We start from the raw sequence: 26,871 nt of genomic DNA on the forward strand, positions 1-26,871 counted from the left end.
AGGTAAAGAGCTAATGCATATATTAAATATATCAATATTAAAACATTTGCATGTCTGTGCAGTTTTATTCATTTTAATGTCTAATATTTTGGATAGTTATTAATAACAATTGCTTGACTTTATGCAAACATGTAATTCTATCCATCATTTTAAATAGCTATCATTCTTATTTATAGTAATACTAATAATAAACTAAGAATGTATCCCACAGTATATTTCCACTCGTTTCCAGTATGATTGAACCAAACATGCTACACTGCCTGACAAATATCTTGTCGTCGATCTCAATATCTTGTTGTTGATCATTTGGGAAAGTGTCAGAAGGACGATTTTTCAGACAAATCAACTGTTGAGCTGCATCCCAATCACCACAAATACTGCAGAAGACCTACTGGAACCCACATGGACCCAAGATTCACTCTCAGAAATCAGTCAAGTTTGGTGAAGGAAAAATCATGGTTTGGGGTTACATTCAGTATGGGGGAGTGCGAGAGATCTGCAGAGTGGACGGCAACATCAACAGCCTGAAGTATCAAGACATTTGTGCTGCCCATTACATTACAAACCACAGGAGAGGGACAATTCTCCAGCAGGATAGCGCTCCTTCTCATACTACAGCCTCCACATCAAAGCTCCTGAAAGCAAAGAAGGTCAAGGTGCTCCAGGATTGGCCAGCCCAGTCACCAGACCTAAACGTTATTGAGCATGTTTGGGGTGAGATGAAGGAGGAGGCATTGAAGACGAATCCAAAGAATCTTGATGAACTCTGGGAGTCCTGCAGGAACGCTTTCTTTGCCATTCCAGATGACTTTATTAATCAGTGATTTGAGTCATGTCAGAGATGTATGGATGCAGTCCTCCAAGCTCATGATGGAGTCAGACACAATATTCATTCTGTCTCCACTGCAGCATGACTTTATATTCTATACTGGACATTATTTATGTTCAGTCACAAGACTTTTGTCTAAGCAAAGTCAGACCTTACTGTCCCAAATAAATCATTCAAAATCAAGGCATAATCAGATTTTATTTGGGTCAAATAAGCGTAATCTAGAGGTCTTTGCCTTTCATATGAGCCACTTCAGATACCAAATAATCAACTAGAAGTCGAGCTACTATTTGTTGTTCCTAAAACCTGATAAGCAACAAGACTTTTGTCAGTGTACACTCTCAGAAATAAAGGTACAAGAGCCTGTCACTTGGGTGGTACCTGTAATTAAAGGGTCCATATTGGTACCTCAAAAGTATATATTAGTACCCAAAAATTTTGAGAGGAACACTTTTGTACTTTTTAGGTACTAATATAAACCCTTGAGGAATTAATATGGACCCTTTAGGCACAAATGTGTACTCTTTTGAAAAGGTACCACCCCAGTGACAGCTCACATACCTTTATTTCTGAGAATGTATAAGCTGATTTTTTAATACATGTAATATTATTAGATTGCTTCACCAAAAGTCAGAAATGTCCTACAATTCAAAATAACCTTTATTAAATACATAACTTTTAAACATTTTAAAATCTTACATTTCTTATTGTAGCACTAAATTATATACATTTTAAAATAGTATATATATTTTATAATGAATTTGGTCACACAATGAAGACCACAAGAAGAATATGCACTTCGGCACGGTATGAACGCTACACTAGTTTTCCGCTAGAGGGCATCATTGCACCAAGTAAATCTGCTCTGCACTAAATATTTGGGTGGCACCGAATAAATCCAACACGAAACATCTGTTTGTGATTTTTAATTTGAAAATGGCAGTTTCAAGAGATAAATATACAGCTTGAGCTTGTACAACAAACATATTCCTTAATACATCTATACAACTGAAATTCAGTGACAGTAGTTTATTCTAAAATGCTCAAAATAGGTGATAATGGCAACAACACTCACAGTTATGGTACACACTTACAATGTCAAGTCTCTCTTAGTAAAAAAAAAAAAAACACCTATGAAGAATCAGGCCAGAAATCCAGACGTGTTTTTGCCAAGCAAGTGGTGATTATGGATCTATCATTTACCTTCAGCTCAGTCCCTTATTAATCAGGTGTTGCCACAGCGGAATTAACCGCCAACTATTCCAGCATGTGTTTTACACAGTGGATGTCCTTCCAGCTGCAACCCAGTACTGGGAAAGATTATTAATCAAATAAACCATACGTTTTTCTTAGGAAATCATGTAATATCCAATTGATAAAGGCCGATGAAAATTTCATTTTCAAACAAACCCTCCCAAAATGAGAGATCAGGGGTCACCAAATTTACTCCAGGAGGGTCGGTGTACTGCAGATTTTAGCACCAACCCTAATCAAACATATCTAAATAAGCTAATCAAGGTCTTACTAGGTATACTTGAAACATCCAGGCAGGTGTGGTGAGGCAAGTTGAAGCTAAACCCCGCATGGACACCGAGATTGGTAACCCCTTATGTAGAAAAACATGCAACCAAGTTTAATCAGTAAACCTAAGAAGCCTACTATTTTCAAGCTCGGTTTGAGTGTTGAAGCAGAATGTTTGTGACGTCCAAAATGTTGACTTAAAACAAGCTGTTCCCATCAGCTTCAGTGATGAATACTGCACATTCTCATCTATTTTAGTCTGGGTAAAACCTGGGTCTATGCAGTCTTCAAAAAAAAAAAAAGAAATGTGTTTAAAAAACAGGAGACACACAGTAATACGTCATGTTTACTGTAGAAGAAAATATGCAGAACATGCTTGTAAATCCAGTCCGAATGTTTGCAGAATATTTGGCAGATTTAAAGTGTTTTATTAGTGAGCCGACTTGGAATGTGTCTCTTATATAACGTTCTGCAGATGAGTGTTTATCTTGACATCCTGAAGTCAAACTAATTGCGACATTTCTGAGAGGATTTGATTTCGCTGGTTATGAATGGAGTAAGATTGTGGAGATATCTGATAGGTAGTTTGGAAAATAAGGTAAAAAGGTCATATGTTTTTGGTGGAAGGTTATGAAGGTGAAATAACGTGCATCTTTCAGTGGGTCAATATCCAGTGCGGTACAAATAATGCTCCAAGCTGTGAATTTCACATATAATGAACAAAATGTGTTTGAGCTAAGAATGTGTTTTTTTTTTAGCACAACTGGACTGAAATGAACACCTCGAGCAGTTACAATGACGTCTGTTTTTGTTTTTTTGCAATAACTGTTCATCCACATGACATTCAAGGTACATTGACATATAAAAGCAACACTTGTTTTGGAAATAGCTCCCCCTAGAGTAAAAAAACATTTGAGTTTTACCATTTTTTAAATCCATTCAGCCAATCTTCGGGTCTGGCGGTAGCACTTTTAGCTTAGCTTAGCATAGATCATTGAATCAGATTAGACCATTAGCATCTTGCTCAAAATGTGACTACTTTTAATAACTTTCCTATTTGAAGGAACACCTTTATTTTAGTAATAGGCTAATTTTACAGCTCTCTATAGAGTAAAACAGCTGAGTTTAACCATTTTTTTTATCCATTCAGCCGATCTTTGGGTCTGGTGGGAGTACTTTTAGCTTAGCTTAACATAGATCTGTGAATCAGATTAGACTATTAGCATCTTGCTCAAAATGTGACTACTTTTAATAACTTTCCTATTTAAAGGACACCATTATTTTAGTAATAGGCTCATTTTACAGCTCTCCCTAGAGTTTAAAAGCTGAGTTCAACCATTTTTTAAACCATACAGCCAATCTTTGGGTCTTTTAGCTTAGCTTAGCATCTATCATTGAATCCATTAGCATCTTGCTCAAAATTTAGTAGTTTTGATAACTTGTCTTTTTAAAATAACACCTTTATTTTAGTAATAGTTTAATTGAGTTTTACCATTTTTTAAATCCATTCAGCCAATCTTCGGGTCTGGCGGTAGCACTTTTAGCTTAGCTTAGCATAGATCATTGAATCAGATTAGACCATTAGCATCTTGCTCAAAATTGACTACTTTCAATAACTTTCCTATTTGAAGGAACACCTTTATTTTAGTAATAGGCTCATTTTACAGCTCTCTATAGAGTAAAACAGCTGAGTTTAGCCATTTTTTTAATCCATTCAGCCGATCTTTGGGTCTGGTGGGGGTACTTTTAGCTTAGCTTAACATAGATCTGTGAATCAGATTAGACTATTAGCATCTTGCTCAAAATGTGACTACTTTTAATAACTTTCCTATTTAAAGGACACCATTATTTTAGTAATAGGCTCATTTTACAGCTCTCCCTAGAGTTTAAAAGCTGAGTTCAACCATTTTTTAAACCATACAGCCAATCTTTGGGTCTTTTAGCTTAGCTTAGCATCTATCATTGAATCCATTAGCATCTTGCTCAAAATTTAGTAGTTTTGATAATTTTTCTTTTTAAAATAACACCTTTATTTTAGTAATAGGCTCATTTTACAGCTCTCTATGGAGTAAAACAGCTGAGTTTAACCATTTTTTAATCCATTCATCCGATCTTTGGGTCTGGTGGGAGTACTTTTAGCTTTGCTTAGCATAGATAATTGAATCAGATTAGACCATTAGCATCTTGCTCAAAATTGACAAGTTTTAATAAGTTTGCTATTCAAAGAAACACCTTTATTTTAGTAACAGGCTCATTTTACAGCTCTCCCTTGAGTTAAACAGCTGAGTTTAACCATTTTTTAAACCATACAGCCAATCTTTGGGTCTTTTAGCTTAGCTTAGCATAGATTATTAAATCAAATTAGACCATTAGCATCTTGCTCAAAATTGACCAGTTTCAATAATTTTCCTATTTAAAGGAACACCTTTATTTTATTAATATTTTAATAATTTTACAGCTCTCCCTAGAGTTAAACAGCTGAGTTTAATCATTTTTTGAACCATATGGCCAATCTTCGGGTCTTTTAGCTTAACTTAGCATAGATCATTAAATAAGATTAGACCATTAGCACATCACTCAAAAATAACCAGTTTCAATAACTTTCCTATTCAAAGGAACACTCCACTAGTTTAGTAAGATGCTCATTTTACAGCTCCCCTAGAATAAAACTGCTGAGTTTTACTTCTTTTTTTTCCATTCAGGTAATCTCTGGGTCCAGCGGGAGCACTTTTATCTTAGCACAGATCAATTAATCAGATTGGATCATATTCAATAACTTTGCCATTTATAGAAATGGTCCACTTATTTTATTTTATTTTTTTAGCAATGGGTCATTTTACAGCTCCCCATAGAGTTAAACAGCTGAGTTTTACCAGTTTTGAATCTAGCGGGAGCGCTTTTAGCTTAACTTACCTTAGCAGAGATCACTGATTCAGATTAGACCATTAGGGTATCGCTCTGACCAATGACCAATTTTAATAACTTTCCTATTTAAAAGAACACCTTTACTTTAGTAATAAGCTCATTTTACAGCTCCCCATAGAGTTAAACAGCTGAGTTGAACCATTTTTGAATCCATTCAGCCGATCTACGAGTCTGGTGGGAGCGCTTTTAGCTCAGCCATTGAATCAGATTAGACCATTAGCATGTGGTTCAAAATTGACTAGTTTTCTATTTAAAGCAGTGGTCACCAAACTTGTTCCTGGAGGGCCGGTGCCCTACAGATTTTCTAATCAAACTCACCTGAACAAGCTAATCAAGGTCTTACTAGGTATACTTGAAACATCCAGGCAGGTGTGTTTCGGCAAGTTGGAGCTAAACCCTGCAGGGACACCGGCCCTCCAGGGCCGAGATTGGTGACCCCTGATTTAAAGAAACACTCTAATTTAGTAATAGGTTCATTTTACAGCTCTCCATAGTTAAACAGCTGAGTTTAACCATTTTTAATTTATTCACCTGATTTTCATGTCTGGCAAAGCACTTTTAGCACAGCGTAGCACAGATCCAGACAATCCCAAGTCTTCTGGAAGTCTTCCGTATATGCACAGAGACTTCCGGGCGCCCACATATGAACAATAATCTCTCGGAAATCGCGCTTTTCCCAGTCCTCGAATATGTCATGCACCCCTCTCCACTGCATCCCTCCCAGGGTATTCAAATACGTTGCACACATCCCCCTCCAATCCCCCCGCCCCACGTTCTTTAAATACGTGATGCACCAACCACTCCATCCCCGCTCCCCCAAAACTCCTGCAACCTCCCGCAAATCACCTGGAAATAACTTTTCCCAAGTTGGGATTTCTGCAGATCACTCAATCAAGGAACTTTCATATTTGATATCGCAATAATTTGATGCAGTTTTTTTATCATTACGTCAGAATGAATATAGTTTCTGGCCATATTAGCCTAGAAAATAACATCTTTTCATATTCTGTCTTAGTACATGATGTAACTACACAAGAGCCAAGCTTTAAATAGGAAGATCATTGAAAGTCTTGATGCTAACGGTCTAATTCGATTCAAACATCTATGCTAAGCTAAGCTAAAAGTGCTCCCGACAGACCTGAAGTTTGGCTGAATGAATTCAAAAATGGCCAAACTCAACTCAGGAGTGTTCCTTTAACCATGTACTAAAGACAATATTTAGATGTTCAAAAACCCATTGTCAGGTCCCCAAGACGATGCCATTGTGTAAACGACCATCGTAAATGTTCTAGTTGAAGTCATGCAAACACTCCAAAGTAACTCAAGAGTTTCCCAACTGAAGGACCTTTGCTTTGCATTCTCTGTGAATGAACAGAGGACAAAGAGGTGCAGTTTGTGTTGATCTGAAAAGCACCCAGGAATAACGTCCGCTCTTTAGTCATCAGTGCTTTGAAAACATCTCTTGAAGCTCTCTTCTCCTATACAGTATGGAATACATTTTATAAAAAATAGATTTTTTGCTTTTTCAACAGCGCCCTGAGGGTTGTAATTGTCTGCTAGTATTGACACAATATCCACATCCGTTCCAGGAAATCTCTCTTTCCGTCTCTTCAGACCCATCGGCGAGAGGCTTTTCCCATTGGGAGCAATGGAATCCACTGTGAGTCTTTTTTGTCTCTTCCAAACGTCAACCAAACAACAACAACAGAAAATAAAAAAAAAAGTGTCAAACCTCCGGAAAATCGGGAGAATATTCTTTTCTTCCACATATGGAAGGCTGGAGGGCCATGGTGAAGGTAGCAGCTTATTGGATTTTCTGAACCCAATCCAAGCTCTCATTGGCTCTTCTGGACCCAATCCCAGCTTTCATCGCTGTCCTTCCTGTTCTTTTCCGCTTCTATGATCTCTCGGTAATGCCTCCTGAAGAATCCCATCTGCAAAACACAGGAATAATAGTGTGTCAGCAAACAGGGAGGGACAGTGGACAGATGTACTGACAAAATCACACCCCGCTTCCCAAGAAAAACACATCTGATCTGATCTGATCTGGACTCTTACAAAATACTCGATATATTCACATGAATAAACGGACAAAATATGCAACCGTACAAACGTTTTCAGAAATAATTACTTTATTGATAACAAATGACAGAAGACTTATGCTACAAATTTGAGTATAAATAAATGCTGCTCAATTGAGTTTCCAAGTTTTCAACTTTAAAATATATTTTAATCATCATATTTACGTTATATAATCATGATTCACAGTTTTTTATGTTTATTTACAGTTATGAATTGCATTATGGGACTTTTATCTCTGCTCTTTTGACTTTTAGTCAAGAACCTAGCTGTTTAGTTTAACAGTGTTTTTTTTTTATCTTAAAATGGTTCATAAAAGATTAAAAACTGCTTTTATTCTTTCTCCAGAAAAAAAAAAATTATCAGACATACTGTGAAAATTTCCTTGCTCTGTTAAACATCATTTGGGAAATATTAAAAGAAAATAAGGGGCGAGGCAGTGGCGCAGTAGGTAGTGCTGTCGCCTCACAGCAAGAAGGTCGCTGGTTTGAACCTCCGCTCAGTTGGCGTTTATGTGTGTAGTTTGCATGCTCTCCCTGCCTTCGCATGGGTTTCCTCCCGGTGCTCTGGTTTCCCCCACAGTCCAAAGACATGCGGTACAGGTGAATTGGGTAGGCTAAATTGTCTGTAGTGTATGAGTGTGTGTGTGAATGTGGATGTTTCCCAGAGATGGGTTGCGGCTGGAAGGGCATTCATTGTGTAAAAACTTGCTGGATAAGTTGGCGGTTCATTCCGCTGTGGCGACCCTGGATTAATAAAGGGACTAAGCCGACAAGAAAATGTATGAATGAATGAATGAAAAGAAAATAAGAAAAAAAATTGAAAGCGGGGCTAATAATTCTGACTTAAACTGTATATATACAACAGTTCTGTCTGGTTCTCGAGTCTGATTGGCTGATAGCAGAGCGATATTCTGCAATAACAGCACTCGTACAGCCTCTTCACCCTTGCGTATTACTCCGCCCACATAGAGTGACAGCAGATCAATAAACTCACTACAGTTTGACAAATAGTGCAGCTGTTGGACAACATAATGTACTTTTGAGGCTTTTAGGTGAGAATGTAGTTATTTAGATTGCAACTATGCTGTTTATTTATAAGGATAGTGCCTATTTTAAATATGATTAGTTTCTAGATTCAGTGCGTCAGGGCCCATCAGCCTGTCATGCCAGCAGAGCAAATTCTGTTGCACCACAAGATGGTGACAGAGAATGCATAATAAGTTATTAGAGGAGAAAAACTCAGCGTTTCGTGTTTGAAACTGCAGCTGATCAAATCATTATAAAACCAGTAAAAGACATTCTAAGTCGATCTCTCTCTTTTGTATGTTGTAGTGCTGTATTTATACCAGAGTAATCTGCTAGTGTTTGCTTTGGCTTTTTTGGGGTTAATTATTGTGATCTCCCGTTTGCAACAGAGAAATACTGGGAAATCTGTAGACTGATGGAATTATATGGCGTATCTTGTGTGAGCAAAATCATCTGTTTTGTCATCGCTTTAGATATTACGCTAGAGAATCATTCAAACACTAGCTCTAAAGTGATGTTGGTGTAGTGGCAATGGTTTCTGCTGTTCTGACGTTAGCTACAGATGTGAATGAATGTAGGAAGAAAGTAGTTCTTCATACAAAAGGGTTTTAGACTATAAACGCAAAATCACACAAGTAGCATTGCGATATGGCTGTATATCTGCATTAGTGGGACACTAAGGCAACGCATGCCTCCCACCAGTGCAGTGCATACAGCTATATCACACTGCTACTCATGAGATATTGCTCATATATATACAGTTGAAGTCAGAATTATTAGCCCCCCTGAATTATTCACCCCAGTGTTTAATTTTTCCCCTATTTCTGTTTAACGGAGAGAAGATTTTTTCAGCACATTTCTAAACATCATAGTTTTAATAACCCATTTTTAATAACTGATTTATTTAATTTGTCATGATCATAGTAAATAATATTTTACTAGATGTTTTTCAAGACACTTCTATACAGCTAAAAGTGACATTTAAAGGCTTAACTAGGTTAATTAGGTTAACTAGGCAGGTTAGGGTAATTGGGCAAGTCATTGTATAGTGATGGTTTGTTCTGTAGACTATCAGAAAAAAATATTGCTTAAAGGAGCTAATAATTTTGACCTTAAAATGGTGTTTAAAAAAATTAAAAAGTGCTTTTATTATAGCCGAAATCAAACAAATAAGACTTTCTTCAGTAGAAAAAATATTATCAGACATACTGTAAAAAATTCCTCACTCTGATAAACATCATTTGGGAAATATTAATAAAAAATAATAATAAATTCAAAAGGGGGAGAATAATTCTGACTTCAACTATATATAGTCTATAACAGAAAAAGTGCTATCCAGGATTTACTACCAGGATTAGTTCCATAATTTACAAAAACAACCACCAGTATATCACAAATATGTCAGTAAATAACAAAATGATCACTATACTATAATGCAATTCAAAAGCATAAATAAATGAAATAAAATAAAATAAAACTGTTAATTTCTGAATATTTGTACAGTATTTATTATGTTTTATAAGTTTTTCTCAATTGTAAAATTATTTCACAGTATTACAGTTTTTATTTGATTTTTGATCAAATAAATACAGCCCAAATGAGACTTTAAAAACAAAGTCTTGAACATATGAGTTCTAGTAGAGAAATGAATCTAAATCTATTGCTTTTGACTGGCAGATCAGATAAACCCAAACTAATGCAGTCCCGCTGTTACAGATACAGTATAGGCAGGAAAATATTGATTTAATCACATTAAAATGAGTTTATGAAAATAGCGAGTCCTGACCCAACACAAGAACAGGTTTCATTATGGAATCCCTCATGAATGATGGTATTTACACTGGAATGCTTGATCATATTATCTAGGTATCCAACAATATTTATACATCCTATAATTTACAATAGTAAGGTATCATGTGTTCTTAATGCCTGGACTGAGTATTTAAGTCAGGCTATGTTGGAAACTTAATGAAATGTGAGATGTCCCATTAAAGTGTGGATATAAAATTGTATGCATAAAAAACATTTTAATGCAAGTCATACGTTTAAAATTTAAAATTTTGTAAAAAATATGTCAAAATATGGGTGAAATAAAGTTTCATCATCTTTCAGCGTAACAGATGTATTCATGCTGAAATGAAACCATAAACTAATTCTGACCTGTACTTATTGAAATATATAAATGAATGTGATCTAATTTAAATAATATTAGCACTATTCTATAGCAAAATATTTTCTTCTAATAAATTCTCATTGCTAACTAATGGGTAAAACCTAATATTTTTGTTAAAGGATGGAGCAAAATGTAAACATTTCAATTCTTAGTCAACATTTTGGAGTCTCTGCATGGTGCAAGAAGAATCATAGTATACAGATAAGTCATTTTATATTTATTTAGTTGAATTGTTGGTTTCACTGGTTGTTATTTAAGATTATTGCATGGCTGTCTGGATAACTCGATTCTGACTGGTCAATTGCAATATTTCAAGGTATGTTATTCCCAGATAACAACCGCAAAATAACACAGGCTCATCTGGGAACTTCGAATCACCTTGACTGTCATTGAGTACGTTCACATCCATATTCTTACACACATTCATATGTATCTGCTTGTCTGTCATGCTTCGGTTTTGACAGCTTTGGTTAGTGTCTACTCCATCAGCTGTTTTCAGTTCTGTCAGCTTTGTGTTTTTGACTGTTTGGTGCCATCTTGTGTCTGAATAATGCGCAGGTTAGTGTGTACTTCATAAGCTGTTTTCGATTATGTCAGCTTTTCGTTTTTGACTGTTTGGCGCCATCTTGTGTCTGAATAATGCGCAGGTTAGTGTATACTCCATCAGCTGTTTTCGATTCTGTCAGCTTTTCGTTTTTGACTGTTTGGTGCCATCTTGTGTCTGAATAATGCGCAGGTTAGTGTGTACTTCATAAGCTGTTTTCGATTATGTCAGCTTTTCGTTTTTGACTGTTTGGCGCCATCTTGTGTCTGAATAATGCGCAGGTTAGTGTGTACTTCATAAGCTGTTTTCGATTATGTCAGCTTTTCGTTTTTGACTGTTTGGCGCCATCTTGTGTCTGAATAATGTGCAGGTTAGTGTATACTCCATCAGCTGTTTTCGTTTCTGTCAGCTTTGTGTTTTTGGCTGTTTGGCCCCATCTAGTGTCTGAATAATGCACAGGTTAGTGTATACTCCATCAGCTGTTTTCCTTTCTTACAGCTTTGTGTATTTAACTGTATGACACCATCTTGTGTCTGAATAATGCGCAGGTTAGTGTATACTTTATCAGCTGTTTTTAGTTCTGTCAGCTTTGTGTTTTTGTCTGTTTGTCTCCATCTTGTGTCTGAATAATGCGCAGGTTAGTGTCTACTCCATCAGCTGTTTTCGCTTCTGTCAGCTTTGTGTTTTTGACTGTTTGGTGCCATCTTGTGTCTGAATAATGCGCAGGTTAGTGTATACTCCATCAGCTGTTTTCGTTTCTGTCAGCTTTTGCGTTTTTGACTGTTTGGCGCCATCTTGTGTCTGAATAATGCGCAGGTTAGTGTATACTCCATCAGCTGTTTTCGTTTCTGTCAGCTTTGTGTTTTTGGCTGTTTGGCCCCATCTAGTGTCTGAATAATGCACAGGTTAGTGTATACTCCATCAGCTGTTTTTGTTTCTGTCAGCTTTGTGTTTTTGACTGTTTGGTGCCATCTAGTGTCTGAATAATGCACAGGTTAGTGTATACTCCATCAGCTGTTTTTGATTCTGTAAACTTTGCGTTTTTGACTGTTTGGCTGTAATTGTTATAAAGTAATTCCAGGAGGGTTGTTTTCCCAAAATAAAACCCTTCAGTCTATTACAACAGCTTTGCGTCAAACTTCCGATAAACCTGTTTTATTATGCGATAACAACCTCCTGGATGTACTTTATTCCTAACACAACATACCTTGGAATGTCATGATCGACCAATCAGAATCAAGTAGAGAGCCACATAATAATCCCAGATAACAACTGGCGAAGATAATAACATAGGCTCAAGCTTAACATTTAAGTAAAGAGCTCAGATCCATGTTTTGTGTCTAACAGTTTAGTGTAATAAGTGGGATAAAGTACATCCAGCCGATTGTTCATGCAGAATAAAGCTCTTTGGTCTTAAGCTGCACTTTTCAGCCAATATACTATATTCATAAGCTTGACACTGGCATACCGGAAACGCAAGCTAGTACGACAACTTTTGTATGCATTAAAAAGTTCAAGCTTGGTTCAATAGCAATCGATAGCATTTTTAAATAACTCATCAACTTGTTTAACCCAACCCCCCCCCCCCCCCCACCATTTTTTTGCAGTGCCGTACAACAGAATTTTGCATGCTCAAACCCTAGTGTGACCCTAGTGGTTTTACACAACAGCTGATAAACCTGTCAGGCTTTATTCTGAGATAACTGTCTGTAGGCGATGTACATTATGCAGTACATAACATACAATGGAATATCACGATTGACCAATCAGAATTAAGTATTCTTGTGAGCTGAGAAATATAGATGTGATGAAATTAATGACATTTTGCATATCGACTGACTTTCTCCAGTTTTTCAATGTGATTTCAGAGCAGCATTAGATGGACGATGTCATTTCTTTAGGGGGTGAATTGTGCATTTTGTATGCTAAAGCAGATAAAGAGCGAGGAATGGCGACACAGATCTCAGACCTGTACAGGAAATGAGCTTTTTTACTTCCTTTGACTCAACAGGTTTGTGTGTTGTCTGAATGTGGTTTATTGATTCAGAGCTGGACCCTCTGCAGGCGTTTCCTGAAGCTGGAGGAGCTGGACATGTGCTGCTCTTGTTGAGGACGTTTGTTTTGGCAGATTTGGGATATGGGGGGAAAATTATCCCTGCAGCAACATTCCAGGATTTGCTCTAGTATTCCCGCTGGAAAGTAATGGAGTGGAAAAGAAATGAAAGGCTTGTTTGAGAAGCCCTGAAATGCCTTGGATTGGCTTTTATGTGTGTGTAAATTATTGTCAGCGCTGTGTTTTGTTCACTTTATGGTCTGAAAGTCTCGATTGACTCCTCATGCCAAGAAAAACAACAGTAGTGTGTGAATGAGGGACGTGTGACCTTATGCAAAGAAATACAATCTGAAACTAAAGCATCTATTACACCGATTCACCATCTGCTGAATGACATCAAACATCTGTTTCTGACTCATTTCAGGACGCTGATTACAAAAGTAGTGCTTGTTTTGGTGTCTCTCACACAACATATGTGGGTTTTGTCACATTTTTTGCCATTATTCAGAATGCTTTTTATTATATCGTAATTATTAAAAACTGCCACAAAATTAGGTTACTATTATTTATACATTATTCATATTTTAATAACATTTTAATTAATTTTTATTTTATCTAATTTATTTTATTTTAATATTTCAATTAAATTTTATTCCCAATTATTTTATTTGATTAAAATTTATTTTTACATTAACAAATTTACTTTTTATTTTATTCCCAATTAATTTAATTGATTAAATTTTATTTTATGTTTATTAATATACTTTTTATTCCCAATTATTTTAAACTGATTCAATTTTATTTAACTTTACATTAATTTATTTAATTTTCTTCCCAATTATTTTAATTGGTTTAATTTTATAAAATTTTGTTAATCATTTATTTTTTATTTAATTATACGTTAATTCATTACATTTTTTATGCTTGATTATTTGATTTGATTTGATTATATTTTATTTAATTTTACATTAATTAATGTAGTTTTAATTATATTTTATTCCCAATTATTTTAATTGATTACATTTTATTACATTTTATGCTTATTCATTTAATTAAAATTTTATTTCCAATTATTTTATTTGATTAAATTTGATTTAATTTTACGTTAATTTATTTGATTTAATTTTACTTTGTTTAATTTTTATTTAATATAATTATTACATTTTTATTCTATTCCCAATTATTTTAACTGATTCAATTTTATTTAATTTTACATTAATTTATTTAATAAAAATTGTACATCAAATTACTTTGATTAATTAAATTTTATTTAATGATACAGTGATTCATTTATTTTAATTTTATTCCCAATTATTTTACTTGATAAAATTTTATTTTATGTTTATTAATTAAATTTTTTTCCAAATAATTTTAATTGATTAAATTGTATACAATTTTACGATAATTAATAAAAAAGATGTTTTATTCCGAATGGTTTTAATTGATTAAATATTATTTAATTTACGTTAATTAATATAATTTTACATTTATTTTATTCTCAATTTTTTTAGTTGATTAAATTTTATTTTATGTACCTTAATTTACTTTTTATTTTATTCTCAATTATTTAAATTTATTAAATTGTATTTAATTTTATGGTAATTCAATATTAATTACATTTTATTTGAAATTATTTTTAAATTTGACATTCATTTATTTAATTTTTATTTTATTCCCAATTTTATTTGTTTAAATTTTATTTTACCTTAATTAATTTTATTTAAATTAATTTTACTTAGTTAAAATTATAGAAAGTGAAAGAAGAAACTGCAAACATGATCCTGGTAGTGTTTGCTGCTACATTTCTGTGTTTTCATTCAAACTGCGATAAGAAAATTTAAAGAGGTAAGAAAATCGTATATATTTTGGAAAATTTAATTGAGTATATGAACAAGCATTAAAATATGTAAAGCTTTAATTTTCTTCATTAATTAGAATGTGTCCTGTTTCATTCATTCATTCGGTTCAAAATGAAATAATTATCAGTATGTAGTGACCACAACTTACTGAAGACATAACAATAGTTAATGTCAAAAAGTCTTGTCAGTCATTTTTAAAACTATAATCATTGTGACATTATCATAATTATTATTATGTTTGTTCCTAAAATACTCATAAGTTTCCACTAGGTTTAACCTATTTGTAATCATTTTTTATAATTAAACTTAGTTGTATATATTATACTAAGTCAATTATACCAAGTAAAACTTAAAATTACTTTATACTTCATATATTCATCTTTACATAACCCCCTGCCCCACATACACACACTAAAGGAACATTATTTTTGCCATTAGACTTTATTTTAACTCAGTATCATTAAATCAGATAACAATGCTTTTTTTTAGATCAAGATGCATGGGTTGTTCTTTAATATTACTTCAAAACTAAACTACAAAACCATTGATGCACTAGTTATACTTGAAGTCATCATGCATGTACTGTATCGTGTTTCTTTTCATTACTGTTAGCGTCTACTTCAAACGAAACACAATTCCTCCACATCCGCTTGACTGTGGGTATTAAAAGCTGCCGATGCTAATTTAACTGTAAGGAGACGCTGCTGCACATGAGCAGGTGTTTCTGCTTGACCTGCTGGGTCACATTCACTGCTGACCGCCACTGAAACACTGCAGGCCAGGGGCTTAGTTGTCACGTAAAAACATATTTTTGTGTTGCTCCACTGAACTAACACCAAGTTCCAACTAAATATGTAAGGCTCTATGTATAATGGTGGAAAAGAGAGGATGGTGAGATTAGTTGAAACTGAGGAGCTTGTCATGATAATGAACAGGGCTTTACATTAACACCCGCCAACCCTCCAAATGCGGGTAGATTGCAGCTCTGGCGTGTTAGACAGACACCTAGTCACTTTGGCTGGTTGGAAATCATTTTTTGAAACTGTAGTTTTCTTAAAAGCAGGGTTCGACAATAAGCATGGCCCAATATTTGTGCAAATGTGATCTTAGAATCCAGAAGCAGCACGACTGACAAAAATAACTGTGTTCGCACGAGCAAAACAGCAAAAAAGAAGGTATAGAACAAGAAGAGTACAGAACGAGAGCATGATCACTCGCGCGCACAGGTGATTTAAAAAAAAAGCGCATGTGCTCCTGTTAACTTACAAGCAGTGGCGTAGCGCAAAATGCGGAGGCCCCCTGCAGGGATCACCGACAGGGCCCCCAGATGAAGGCGGGGGGTGGGGGGGCGGGGGGGCAGTGGGGGGTGTTGGCAGAGCCAGAGATATACACATATATCTATGATCGGGAGTTTTCCTGGATGTTAGTATGTAATTTTTTTTTTAATTATGAAAATTATAATTTTACATCACTTTTCTACATTGATGGATCAGTGACCACACGGGCATTCCTGACAAAAAGCTTGTGTTTGTGTGTACAGAAATGGACTATCCACTCTCCCTGTTAAACTTGATCTAATCCGTGCACACAACTCCTCTCCTGCCTTCACTTCTCATACTGACGGAGGGAGCGATTCGTTTGTGAATGAATCTCTGTTATGAATGACTCGTTCACTAGTCGACAATAATACAAGTTTCTGGCAGCGCAGCATCTCGTTGTCAAGTTTATTTTGCATTGTTTGCTGATTTTATTCAACAAAACTAGCATAAGCCGAGTATTTAGTGCGAGTTGGAGCTGCTTTGCCTTATGATGAATGCAGTAAGTGACTGTTATCATCAATAACGCTACTGTTTTGCACAAATTTCAGAACATACAAAAACGTAAAAAACTTAATCTTACCTTTGAAATGTTCTGCCTTTGTACTTTGTTTTCTTTGTTTGCTCGTTACTACACTCGTAGACAGCGCTAAAGTCCTGCATCTTCACGTAATAGCACTGTCTTGACTAGTGCGGTTGAATGACATTTGTCCTGGGAGCACTGTACCAATGTGGCGGAGCTATAGACGCATGCTCAGTGTCCCTATGCGATATCTAGTGTATATCTCTATGTCACAAATTGAGGAGCGGGGAAATGAGGCGGGGTGGAGCGACAACGCGGAGAATCCTTCACAAACTGAGGAGCGATCACAAACCGAAAGCGGCGAGAGCGTCAAAGTAGCCAGAAGTCATTCATTTTTTAATGAGAACCAGCGGCGAGAAACAGCGGCGCGTCTTCATTGGCTATGACGCGGTTCGGCGGCAAGCAATCAGAATGAAGTAGTCCAACTTGAGAGGTTTTCAGAGAACACAGTTCTGTGAACTTTGGTTCTGACCACAGTTGTTCCCAAGATTTTGATTATTGCGGTTCCTGGATTTTCAATCATTGAAAATCGCGACGACGTGGGGCCCCCTAATCACGCGCGCCACCCCCACCCCCCCTCCCCCCCCACCACCCGCGGTGCGTGACCTGCGGGCCCGTCCGCTACGCCACTGCTTACGCGAATCCCATGCCTAAAGGTATGGTGCGATCGGTTCCCTTTGAAATAAACTGGACAAAGAGCGATGATCATGCACCCACAGTCCTGCTGCTTTCGAGAGCTCAAGATTAAAAAAAAAAGCACATATACTTTTGTAAGCAGCAGCAGTCACTGCTTTCATTTTAATTATTCTTTGAACAGATTAACAGGCCTATATTAGCCGTGTGCATGTGATCATCCTTTCATTATCACACACTGTATGTTTCACCTGCTTTCATTTGCTTAGTTATTTTTGTTAATATGGTTTAATTATATTTGTTTACAATAATAACATTGCTTTTTTTTTTTATACTTTATTTATAGAAGTTTTTGTAAGAACATAACACCAAATAATGTACATCATATATATATGTTGACAAACTTGTCTCAGTGTTATTACCTTATACTAACTAGAACATGCACCAAAACACAAGCAAACATAACAGCAATTTTACAGCACCATCACAAAACAATAAAGAAATTTTAGCCAGACTGATGGAATAAGAGACAGAATAGAATAACATGTAAAAAGGAAGTGGAGAGAAGAAAAAAAATATTACCAGAAAAAAAAAATATTACAGAAACATTAATAACCTATACCTCTGAGGAAGGGGCCCCATGTTTTGTCATACAACTTTTGTTTGCCAAATCTAGAGAAGCGTATCCTTTCCAACTTGAGGGCAGAAACCATTTCAGCTAACCATTTAAAAAAATTTGGAGGTGTTGTGGATTTCCACTCCATCAGAATCACTCTCTTGGCCAACACCATGCCAAACATAAAGGAGAGTTGTTGATGTTTAGGCCAAGTTAGAATAACATTGCTTTAATGGGAGATTACTCCCCGTGTGTAGTAACTGCTGATCTGGGACTTTTAGCCAGGACAGATTACTGTGCATATTTTAGATACATGACAATACTTCTTTTGTTAAATTGAATGTTTTTTTTTAAAGAAAAGTTTTGTTGAATGAAAGAGTGCACCTATACAGCTCTATTTTCCTTGTTTTGACACTTTAAAATTGTGGCTAAGAAATACTTATTTGGTGTGGTCAGACATAAATTTGGTAAATCCTTAATTTTGAGCACTGGAAAGTCATGAAATAAAAACTGATTACATTCTCGCCGCCAGTTCTCGTTAAAAAATGAATGACTTCTGGCTACTTTGACGCTCTCTGATTACATTTGCTCATGCGCACTGAGCGAGCCAATACACAATACACACAAGAAGTTAAATAAATGAGAAGGCATGTAGTGGACATAACACAACATCTAAATCAAGTCATCTTAGCATGTCAAAGTCAAATTTATGCATATAAAAAATAGATTTCCCAACAAAAAAAGTGTGGCTAGTAATAATGGTGAGTGGCTAGTAATGTTGGAAATCTACTAGCCACAGTGGCTGGTGATCAAAAACGTTAATGTAAAGCCCTGATAATGAAGAATTATATCCCTCTACTCACAGCCTTTAATTTTATTTCAAGTAATGTGTTGTATTTATCTTATTCATCAATTAAAATTTGAATTTTTATCTAAAATAATAATTTGTCTTGTCGCCTATCCAAGTTTTAGGAACAACAAATAATAATTTGACTTCAAGTGGATCATTTAGTCAGCTTCTTTTCTTGTGAGTGTGCAGTTTTTAGTACATGAATATTTCCCCAAAACTGGGGTGGTTTCAGTGTTTGCTGTGCTTCTGCTAACCCTAAATCTAACAGTAGCAGCTCCTGAAATGTCTCCAGCAGAATAAGGAAGAGAAGCAGGTGAAGCTGTACTGATGGAGGAAGAAGAGCAGGTGAAGCTGTACTGTACCTTCCAGAGCAGCACCGCCAGCAGCAGAAAGATGAGGATTCCCACCAGCAGACTGATGGCGATGATCCAGCCCACCACATAACCCCGCGGCTCCTGACTGTGCAGAGCCTCCATCACCAGCTGCACACACAAACACACGTTTGCTTTTGTGAATTGTGGGGACATTACATACAGCTGAAATCATAATTATTAGGCTTCTTGTAAATTGTGCTTCCTTTTTCAAATATTGACCAAATTATATGTAACAGAGCAAGAAATTTTTCACAGTATTTATTCATTTATTTAGAGTCTTCGCTGAGGCCAGCTTCCAGCCTCCACTGCTGAGACAGCAGCTCTGCACAAGACTTTTGGCCAGCGGAGAAATTAAAATGGTCGTGCCGAACTGAGACTGGTTCTCTCAAGGGTTTTTTTCTTCACTCTCCTATTGGTGAAGTTTTTTTCCCCTCTCCACTGTCGCCACTGGCTTGCATCGTTTGGGATTGGTAGAGCTGCGCATCCATTAATTTGCTCTTCAGTGTTTGAACTCTCAATAATGATTATAAACCACACTGAACTGAGCTAAACTGAACTGAACTTAAACACTAAAAACTGAACTACACTGATCCAGTTACTATGACCATTTATGTGAAGCTGCTGTGACACAATCTACATTGTAAAAGCACTAAACAAATAAAGCTGAATTGAATTGAATTGAATTCATTTATTCATTAATTTTCAACCGCTTTTCCGGGGCCAGGTCGCGGGGGCAGCAGTCTTGGGAGAGAACCCCAGACTTCCCTCTTCCTCTAGCTCTTCCGGGGGATGGGATCCCAAGGCATTACCAGGCCAGCTGAGAGACATAGTCGCTCCAGCTATTTTGGGTCTTCCCTGAGGCCTCTTCCCGGTGGCACATGCCTGGAACACCTCCCTAGGTAGGCATCCAGGAGGCATCCAAAACAGATGCCTGAGCCACCTTAGCTGACTTCTCTCAATGTGGAGGAGCAGCGACTCTACTCCAAGCTCCTCCTGGGTGTCAGAGCTCCTCACCCTATCCATAAGAGTGTGTCCTGCCACCCTACGAAGAAAACTCATTTTGGTTGCTTGTAACCGTAATCTTGTTCTTTCGGTCATGACCCAAAGCTCATGACCATAGGTGAGAGTAGGATTGTAGATTCACCAGTGTATCGAGAGCTTTGCCTTTCGGCTCATGTTCTTTACCACAACGGACCAGTACATCAACCGTATTACAGCTGCCACTGCACCAATCCACCTGTCAATCTCACATTCCATCCTTCCCTCAATCGTGAAGAAAACCCCAAGATACTAAAACTCCTCCACCTGGGGTAAGGACTTTCCCCCAACCTGGAGATGGCAAACCACCTTTTTTCATTGGAGCACCATGGCCCCGGACTTGGAGGTGCTGATTTTCATCCCAGCTGTGTCACACTCGGCAGCAAACCGCCCCAGTGCATGCTGAAGGTCCATGTTTGATGAAGCCAACAGAACAACATCATCTGTGAATAACAGAGATGAGATCCTGTGGTCCCCGAACCGGACCCTCTCCAGCCCAAGGCTGCACTTTGAAATTCTGTCCATAAAAATGTCCATAAAAAAAAACAAGTCTGACTTCTTGCCAGCAATGCAAACCAAACTCCTACTCTGTTCATACAGGGATGAGACGGCCCTTAACAGAGCGCCTCTGACCCCATAGCACCCTCCACAGCATACCACGAGGGACACGGTTGCATGCTTTCTCCAAGCCCACAAAACACATATGGATTGGTTGGGCATACTTCCATAAACCCTTGAGGGTATAGAGCTGGTCCAGTGTACCATAGCCTAGACGAAAACCGCCATGTTCCTCCTGGATCCTAGGTTCAACCATTAGCCGGATCCTCCTCTCCAGTACACTGGCATAGACTTTCCCAGGGAGACTGAGGATTGTGATCCCCCTATAGTTGGAGCACACCCTCTGGTCCCCTTTCTTCAAATTAGGAACCAGCACCCCAGTTACCCAGTCCAGAGGTACTGTCCCTGACCTCCATGCAATGTTTTTCACAGTATTTCCTATAATATATTTTCTTCTGGAGAAAGTCTTATTTGTTTTAATTCAGCTAGAAAAAAATAAACACTTTTTTAAAAAACATTTTGAGGTCAATATTATTAGCCCCCTTGAGCAATATTTGTTTACAATAGTCTACAGAACAAACCTAATACAATATTACAATTCATTCATTCATTTTCTTGTCGGTTTAGTCCCTTTATTAATCCAGGGTCGCCACAGCAGAATGAAACGCCAACTTATCCAGCAAGTTTTTACGCAGCGGATGCCCTTCCAGCCGCAACCCAACTCTGGGAAACATCCACACTCACACACACACTCATACACTACAGACAATTTAGCCTACTCAATTCACCTGTACTGCATGTCTTTGAACTGTGAGGGAAACCAGAGCACCCAGAGGAAACCCACGCGAAGGCAGGGAGAACATGCAAACTCCACACAGAAACACCAACTGAGCCGAGGTTCGAACCAGCGACCTCCTTGCTGTGAGTCGACAGCACTACCTACTGCACCACTGCCTCGCCCACAATAATACAATGACTTGCCTAATTACCCTAACTTACCTAATTAACTTAAGCTGTATAGAAGTGTCTTGAAAAATATCTAGTCAAATATTATTTACTGTCATCATGGCAAAGATTAAAGAAATCAGTTATTAGAGATGAGTTCATTCATTCATTCATTTTCTTGTCGGTTTAGTCTCTTTATTAATCCGGGGTCGCCACAGCGGAATGAACCGCCAACTTATCCAGCACATTTTTACGCACCGGATGCCCTTCCAGCCGCAACCTATAGAGATGAGTTATCAAAACTATTCTGTTTAGAAATGTGTTGTAAATGATTTCCCTGTTAAACAAAAATTGGGGAAAAATATACAGGAGGGCTAATAATTCAGGAGGGCTAATAACTCAGGAGGGCTAATAATTCTATAAAGTTAAATCCCAATCTGTCGTTTTCAATTTGTTTAGATGTCCGCGAACACGACAGAAACGTGCGCTATTAATGCCTGTACAGTGCATGAGCAATGGCATCTGTAAATGTGAGTTTGCCCACAGGACAGTCCCGTGCACATCATCACAGATTAGCTCTGGGACCCAAGCATTTCTTAAGTGCTGAGGGCAGAAGGGGGCCACAGACTCATTTAAGGAGCATGTTTAGGGAATTGGCCACTGGATAAAGTGGGTCAGAAACTCAATCAGCTGAGAGTCCCATATTCCTCCAATCAATCCACACATGGAGGCCTGCAGTATTAGAGATGACTGTGTCAGAGCACAGCTGTGGAGTAAAAACAGACTCGCGCCTGCAAATGAGCGACAAACTGGAAGCAGATCAACAGCCTGAGTTTAGTAGGTATAGATTGTGTGTAATTTTGGATTATGTAATTTCCGATTAAAAAAATAAATTACTTATAATTAGAGTAAATTACATTTTAATACACTCATTCATTAATTTTCCTTCAATAGTCCCTTATTTACCAGGGGTCACCACAGCAGAATGAACCACCAACTATTCCAGCAAGTTTTTTACACAGCGGATGCCCTTCCAGCTGCAACCCAGTACTGGGAAACACCCATACGCACTCACATTCACATACGTGCTCATACACTATGGGCAATTCAGTTCATCCAATTTACCTAGCGCATGCGTTTGGACTGTGGGGGAAGCCCACACCAACATGGGGAGAACATGCAAACTCCACTGGCCCATCCGGGACTCGAACCAGCGACCTTCTTGCTGTGAGGCGACAGTGCTAACCACTGAGCCACCGGATTATGACACCATGGATGTGTGATTTAACATATTACTGATGACGAGTTGTGTCATGCAATCTGTGATTAGTAACTGATCATCATCATTAATGTTTTCTACCTGTCAACAGCTACTGGGAGCCTCAGAATCAAAGGGAAGTCTTAAGAATTCTCTTTTTTAAAAGAAATGAATATCAATTTCAGTCTTACAATTGAATTGAATTATAATAAACACAACCGGCTTATCAAGTTCCTGAAGTGCCGTTGGTACAAATATGCCTCAACTTACAGAAATATCATCTGGAAGTCCGCTTGAGACCTCCACGGTCCTGTCGTCCAGCTGGACGTGACCTCGAGTCACAAACTGGATCACAGAGGAGCTGTCCTGTAAAAACACAAACACACACACACACATAAACAGACATGTTTATATAAAAACAAGCATACAGTTAGTAAAAATGCATTTCAAGTGCACTTTTTACCATTTTTATGTACCAAAATATATATTTTTTAACATCAAAGTATGTTAAAAATATGGCAAATCAGAGCTCTTTTTACTATTTATATGTAGCTACATACAGTGCATCTGGAAAGTAATCATAGCGCTTCACTTTTTCCAGTTTTTTATGTTACAGCCTTATTCCAAAATGGATTAAATTCATTTATTTCCACAAATTACTCCACACAATACCCTTTAATGACAATGTGAAAAAAGATCTTGAAATCGTTACAAATGTATTAAAAATAAAATACCTGAAAAGTCACATGTACATCAGTATTCACAGCCTTTGCTCAATACTTTGTTGTCAGCAATTACTGCCTCAAGTCTTTTTGAATATGATGCCACAAGCTTGGCACACCTGTCTTTGGGAATTTTTGCCCATTACTCTTTGCAGTATCTCTCAAGCTCTATCAGGTTGGATGGGAAGCGTCGGTGTACAGGCATTTTCAGATCTCTCCAGAGATGTTCAATAGGATTTAGGTCTGGGCTCTGGCTGGGCCACTCAAGGACATTCACCGAGTTGTTGTGAAGCTACTCCATTTTGGCGGTGTGCTTTGGATCATTGTCCTGCTGGAAGATGAACTGTCACCCCAGTCTGAGGTCAAGAGCACTCTGAAGCAGGTCTTCATTTAGGATGACTCTGTACATTGCTGCATTCATCTTTCCCTCTATCCTGACTACTTCCAGTTCCTGCTGTTAAAAAACATCCCCACAGCATGATGCTGCCACCACCATGCTTCACTGTAGGGATGGTGATGAGCGGTGCCTGGTTTTCTCCAAACGTAACACCTGTCATTCACACCAAATAGTTCAATTTTAGTCTCATCAAACCAGAGAATTTCGTTTTTTATGGTCTGAGAGTCCTTCAGATGCCTTTTGGCAAATTCCAGGTGGGGAGTGGCTTCCGTCTGGCCAGATGGTTGTCCTTCTGTAAGGTTCTCCTCTCTCCACAGAAGAACGCTGGAGCTCAGACAGAGTGACCATCGTGTTATTGATCACCTCCCTGACTAACGCACTTCTCCCCTGATCACTCAGCTTAGATGGCCGGCCAGCTCTAGGAAGAGTCCTGGTGGTTCCAAACATCTTCCGCTTATGGATGATGGAGGCCGCTGTGCTCATTGGAACTTTCAGAGCAGCAGAAACTTTTCTGTAACCTTCCCCAGCCTTGTGCCTTGAAACAGTCCTGTCTCTGAGGTCTACAGACAATTCCTTTGTCTTCATGCTTGGTTTGTGCTTTGACATGCACGGTCAACTCTGGGACCTTATAGACAGGTGTATACCTTTTCAAATCATGTCAAATCAACTGAATTTACCACAGGGGAACTCTAATGAAGCTGCTGAAACATCTCAAGAATGATCAGTGAAACAAAATGTTCCTGAGCTCAATTTAGAGCTTTACGCCAAAGGCTGTCAATACATGTGATTTTTCAGCTTTTTAATTTTTAATAAGTTTGAAAAAATTTCAAAAACTCTTTTTTCACATTGTCATTATGGGGGATTGTGTGTCGAATGTTGACGAATTAAATGAATTTAATCCATAATGGAATAAGACTGTAACAAACAAATGTGGGAAAAAGTGAAGCGCTACGAATACTTTCCGGCTGCACTGTACTTTAGTTTTACATAGATTTTTGGTTTTATTAAACATGTATTTCAAACAATATATGTAATTTATGTTGTCCAAAATTGTGTGATAGCTAAGATTTTTTTTAAAAAACATCTAAATAATAATAATTGATGCTGTATTTATTTTAAAAGATTATGTGTAAAATTGTCATTTATTTATATCAAAAACAGTTAAATTATCACATTTTAATTAATATTTAAAAAATCTGAATGCTGAAAAAAATAAATGGCTCTTTGAAAATGTTTTAAAATGCAATTTATACCTCTAATGCAAAGCCTATTTTTTTCCCCTTCACGATCATCTGTTTATAGAAGGTTTAAAATAACAACATTTTTTTTTAATTAAAAATCTCAAATATACATTTATTGTATTTATGATCTCTTTGAACAACTGGATGCGGCCTTGGTAAATTATAATTATATATATGACTTATATTACATGTATTACTCACCCTCTGCAGTATTTCAGTGTTCAGTAGCATTTGCACATCTATACTTGTGGCTTCTTCTTTAGCCTGAGAGCCGAGACTGCAGGAAATAGTCAAACATGCTCGACCGGGCCGATCGCAGTCCTGTAGACACAAAACACCATCACATATTGACTTTCAGTACAAAAACACAGCAATAAGTACAGTTAAAGTCAGAATTATTAGCTCTCTTGTTTATTTTTTCCCTAATTTCTGTTTAACAGAGAGAAGATTCTTTCAACACATTTCTAAACATAATAGTTTAATAAATCATCTATAAAAACTGATCTATTTTCTCTTTGCCATGATGACAGCAAATAATATTTGACTAGATATTTTTCAAGTCACTTCTATACAGCCTAAAGTGACATTTAAAGGCTTAACTAGGTTAATTAGGCAGGTTAGGGTAATTAGGCAAGTCATTGTATAACAGTGGTTTGTTCTGTAGACTATCGAAAACAAATATTGCTTAAGGGGGCTAATATTATTGACCCTAAAATGGTGTTAAAAAAATTCAAAACTGCTTTTATTCTAGCCGAAATAAAACAAATAAGACTTTCTCCAGAAGAAAATATATTATCAGACATTCTGTGAAAATTTCCTTGCTCTGTTAAACATGGTTTGGGGAATATAAAAAAAAATAAATAAGAAAAAAATCTAATAATTCTGACCACCTTTGTATGCACTGACAAAAAGAACATTAAATATTCAAGCAGGTCTTACTTCCGGCTGCTAAATGAAAATGTGATGCCAAGTGTGCTGTTTTCTCTTATCTACGCTCAATAACTTCATGCCATACCAGAACTTTTCTGCCAGATTTGGTGAAGAAGGCGAAGATGGTGTGGAAGATGCTCTCTTTGTCCTGCGGGATTGTGCAGGGTTTGGGGTTTCTGTGCCATGTACAGTTCCCTCGAGCGTCTGACACCTGCACACAAACACAAAACACACGGTAAATAATGCTGGCTTTCACAGAATGGATCTATGTTGGCACATCATGAAGGAAATTATGCTAACTTATTAAGTTTTACAGCGATACACACCTCTAGCCCATGTGTTTGGACTGTTGGGGAAAGCAGAGCACCCGGAGGAAACCAACATGAACACGGGAAGAAC

General features: G+C 37.1%; 1 protein-coding gene across 6 annotated transcripts in view; it reads right to left on the reverse strand.

Annotated features, from left to right (window-relative positions):
* Window positions 1-1,740: 1,740 nt before the first annotated feature.
* Window positions 1,741-26,871, reverse strand: part of itga9 (integrin, alpha 9) — a 199,804-nt gene continuing 174,673 nt past the window's right edge. For 2 of the 6 annotated variants that reach the window (XR_012388514.1, XR_012388516.1), the window contains exons 24-29: window positions 26,558-26,683; window positions 25,744-25,863; window positions 23,453-23,548; window positions 19,372-19,491; window positions 5,685-7,209; window positions 1,741-5,552 (exon numbers count right to left, since the gene is read on the reverse strand). Coding sequence is in view for 2 of the 6 variants with exons in the window: in XM_073919446.1 (XP_073775547.1) it covers window positions 7,111-7,209; window positions 19,372-19,491; window positions 23,453-23,548; window positions 25,744-25,863; window positions 26,558-26,683 (561 nt within the window). In the remaining 4 variants the exon portion in view is untranslated. Of the gene's footprint in view, window positions 7,210-18,382; window positions 18,681-18,723; window positions 19,492-23,452; window positions 23,549-25,743; window positions 25,864-26,557; window positions 26,684-26,871 lie in introns of those variants that run through there. The other 4 variants (XR_012388515.1, XM_073919446.1, NM_001324498.1 and 1 more) reach the window with 4 other exon arrangements.

The sequence above is a fragment of the Danio rerio genome, chromosome 13 (genome assembly GCF_049306965.1).
Source record: "Danio rerio strain Tuebingen ecotype United States chromosome 13, GRCz12tu, whole genome shotgun sequence".
Taxonomy (NCBI): domain Eukaryota; kingdom Metazoa; phylum Chordata; class Actinopteri; order Cypriniformes; family Danionidae; genus Danio; species Danio rerio.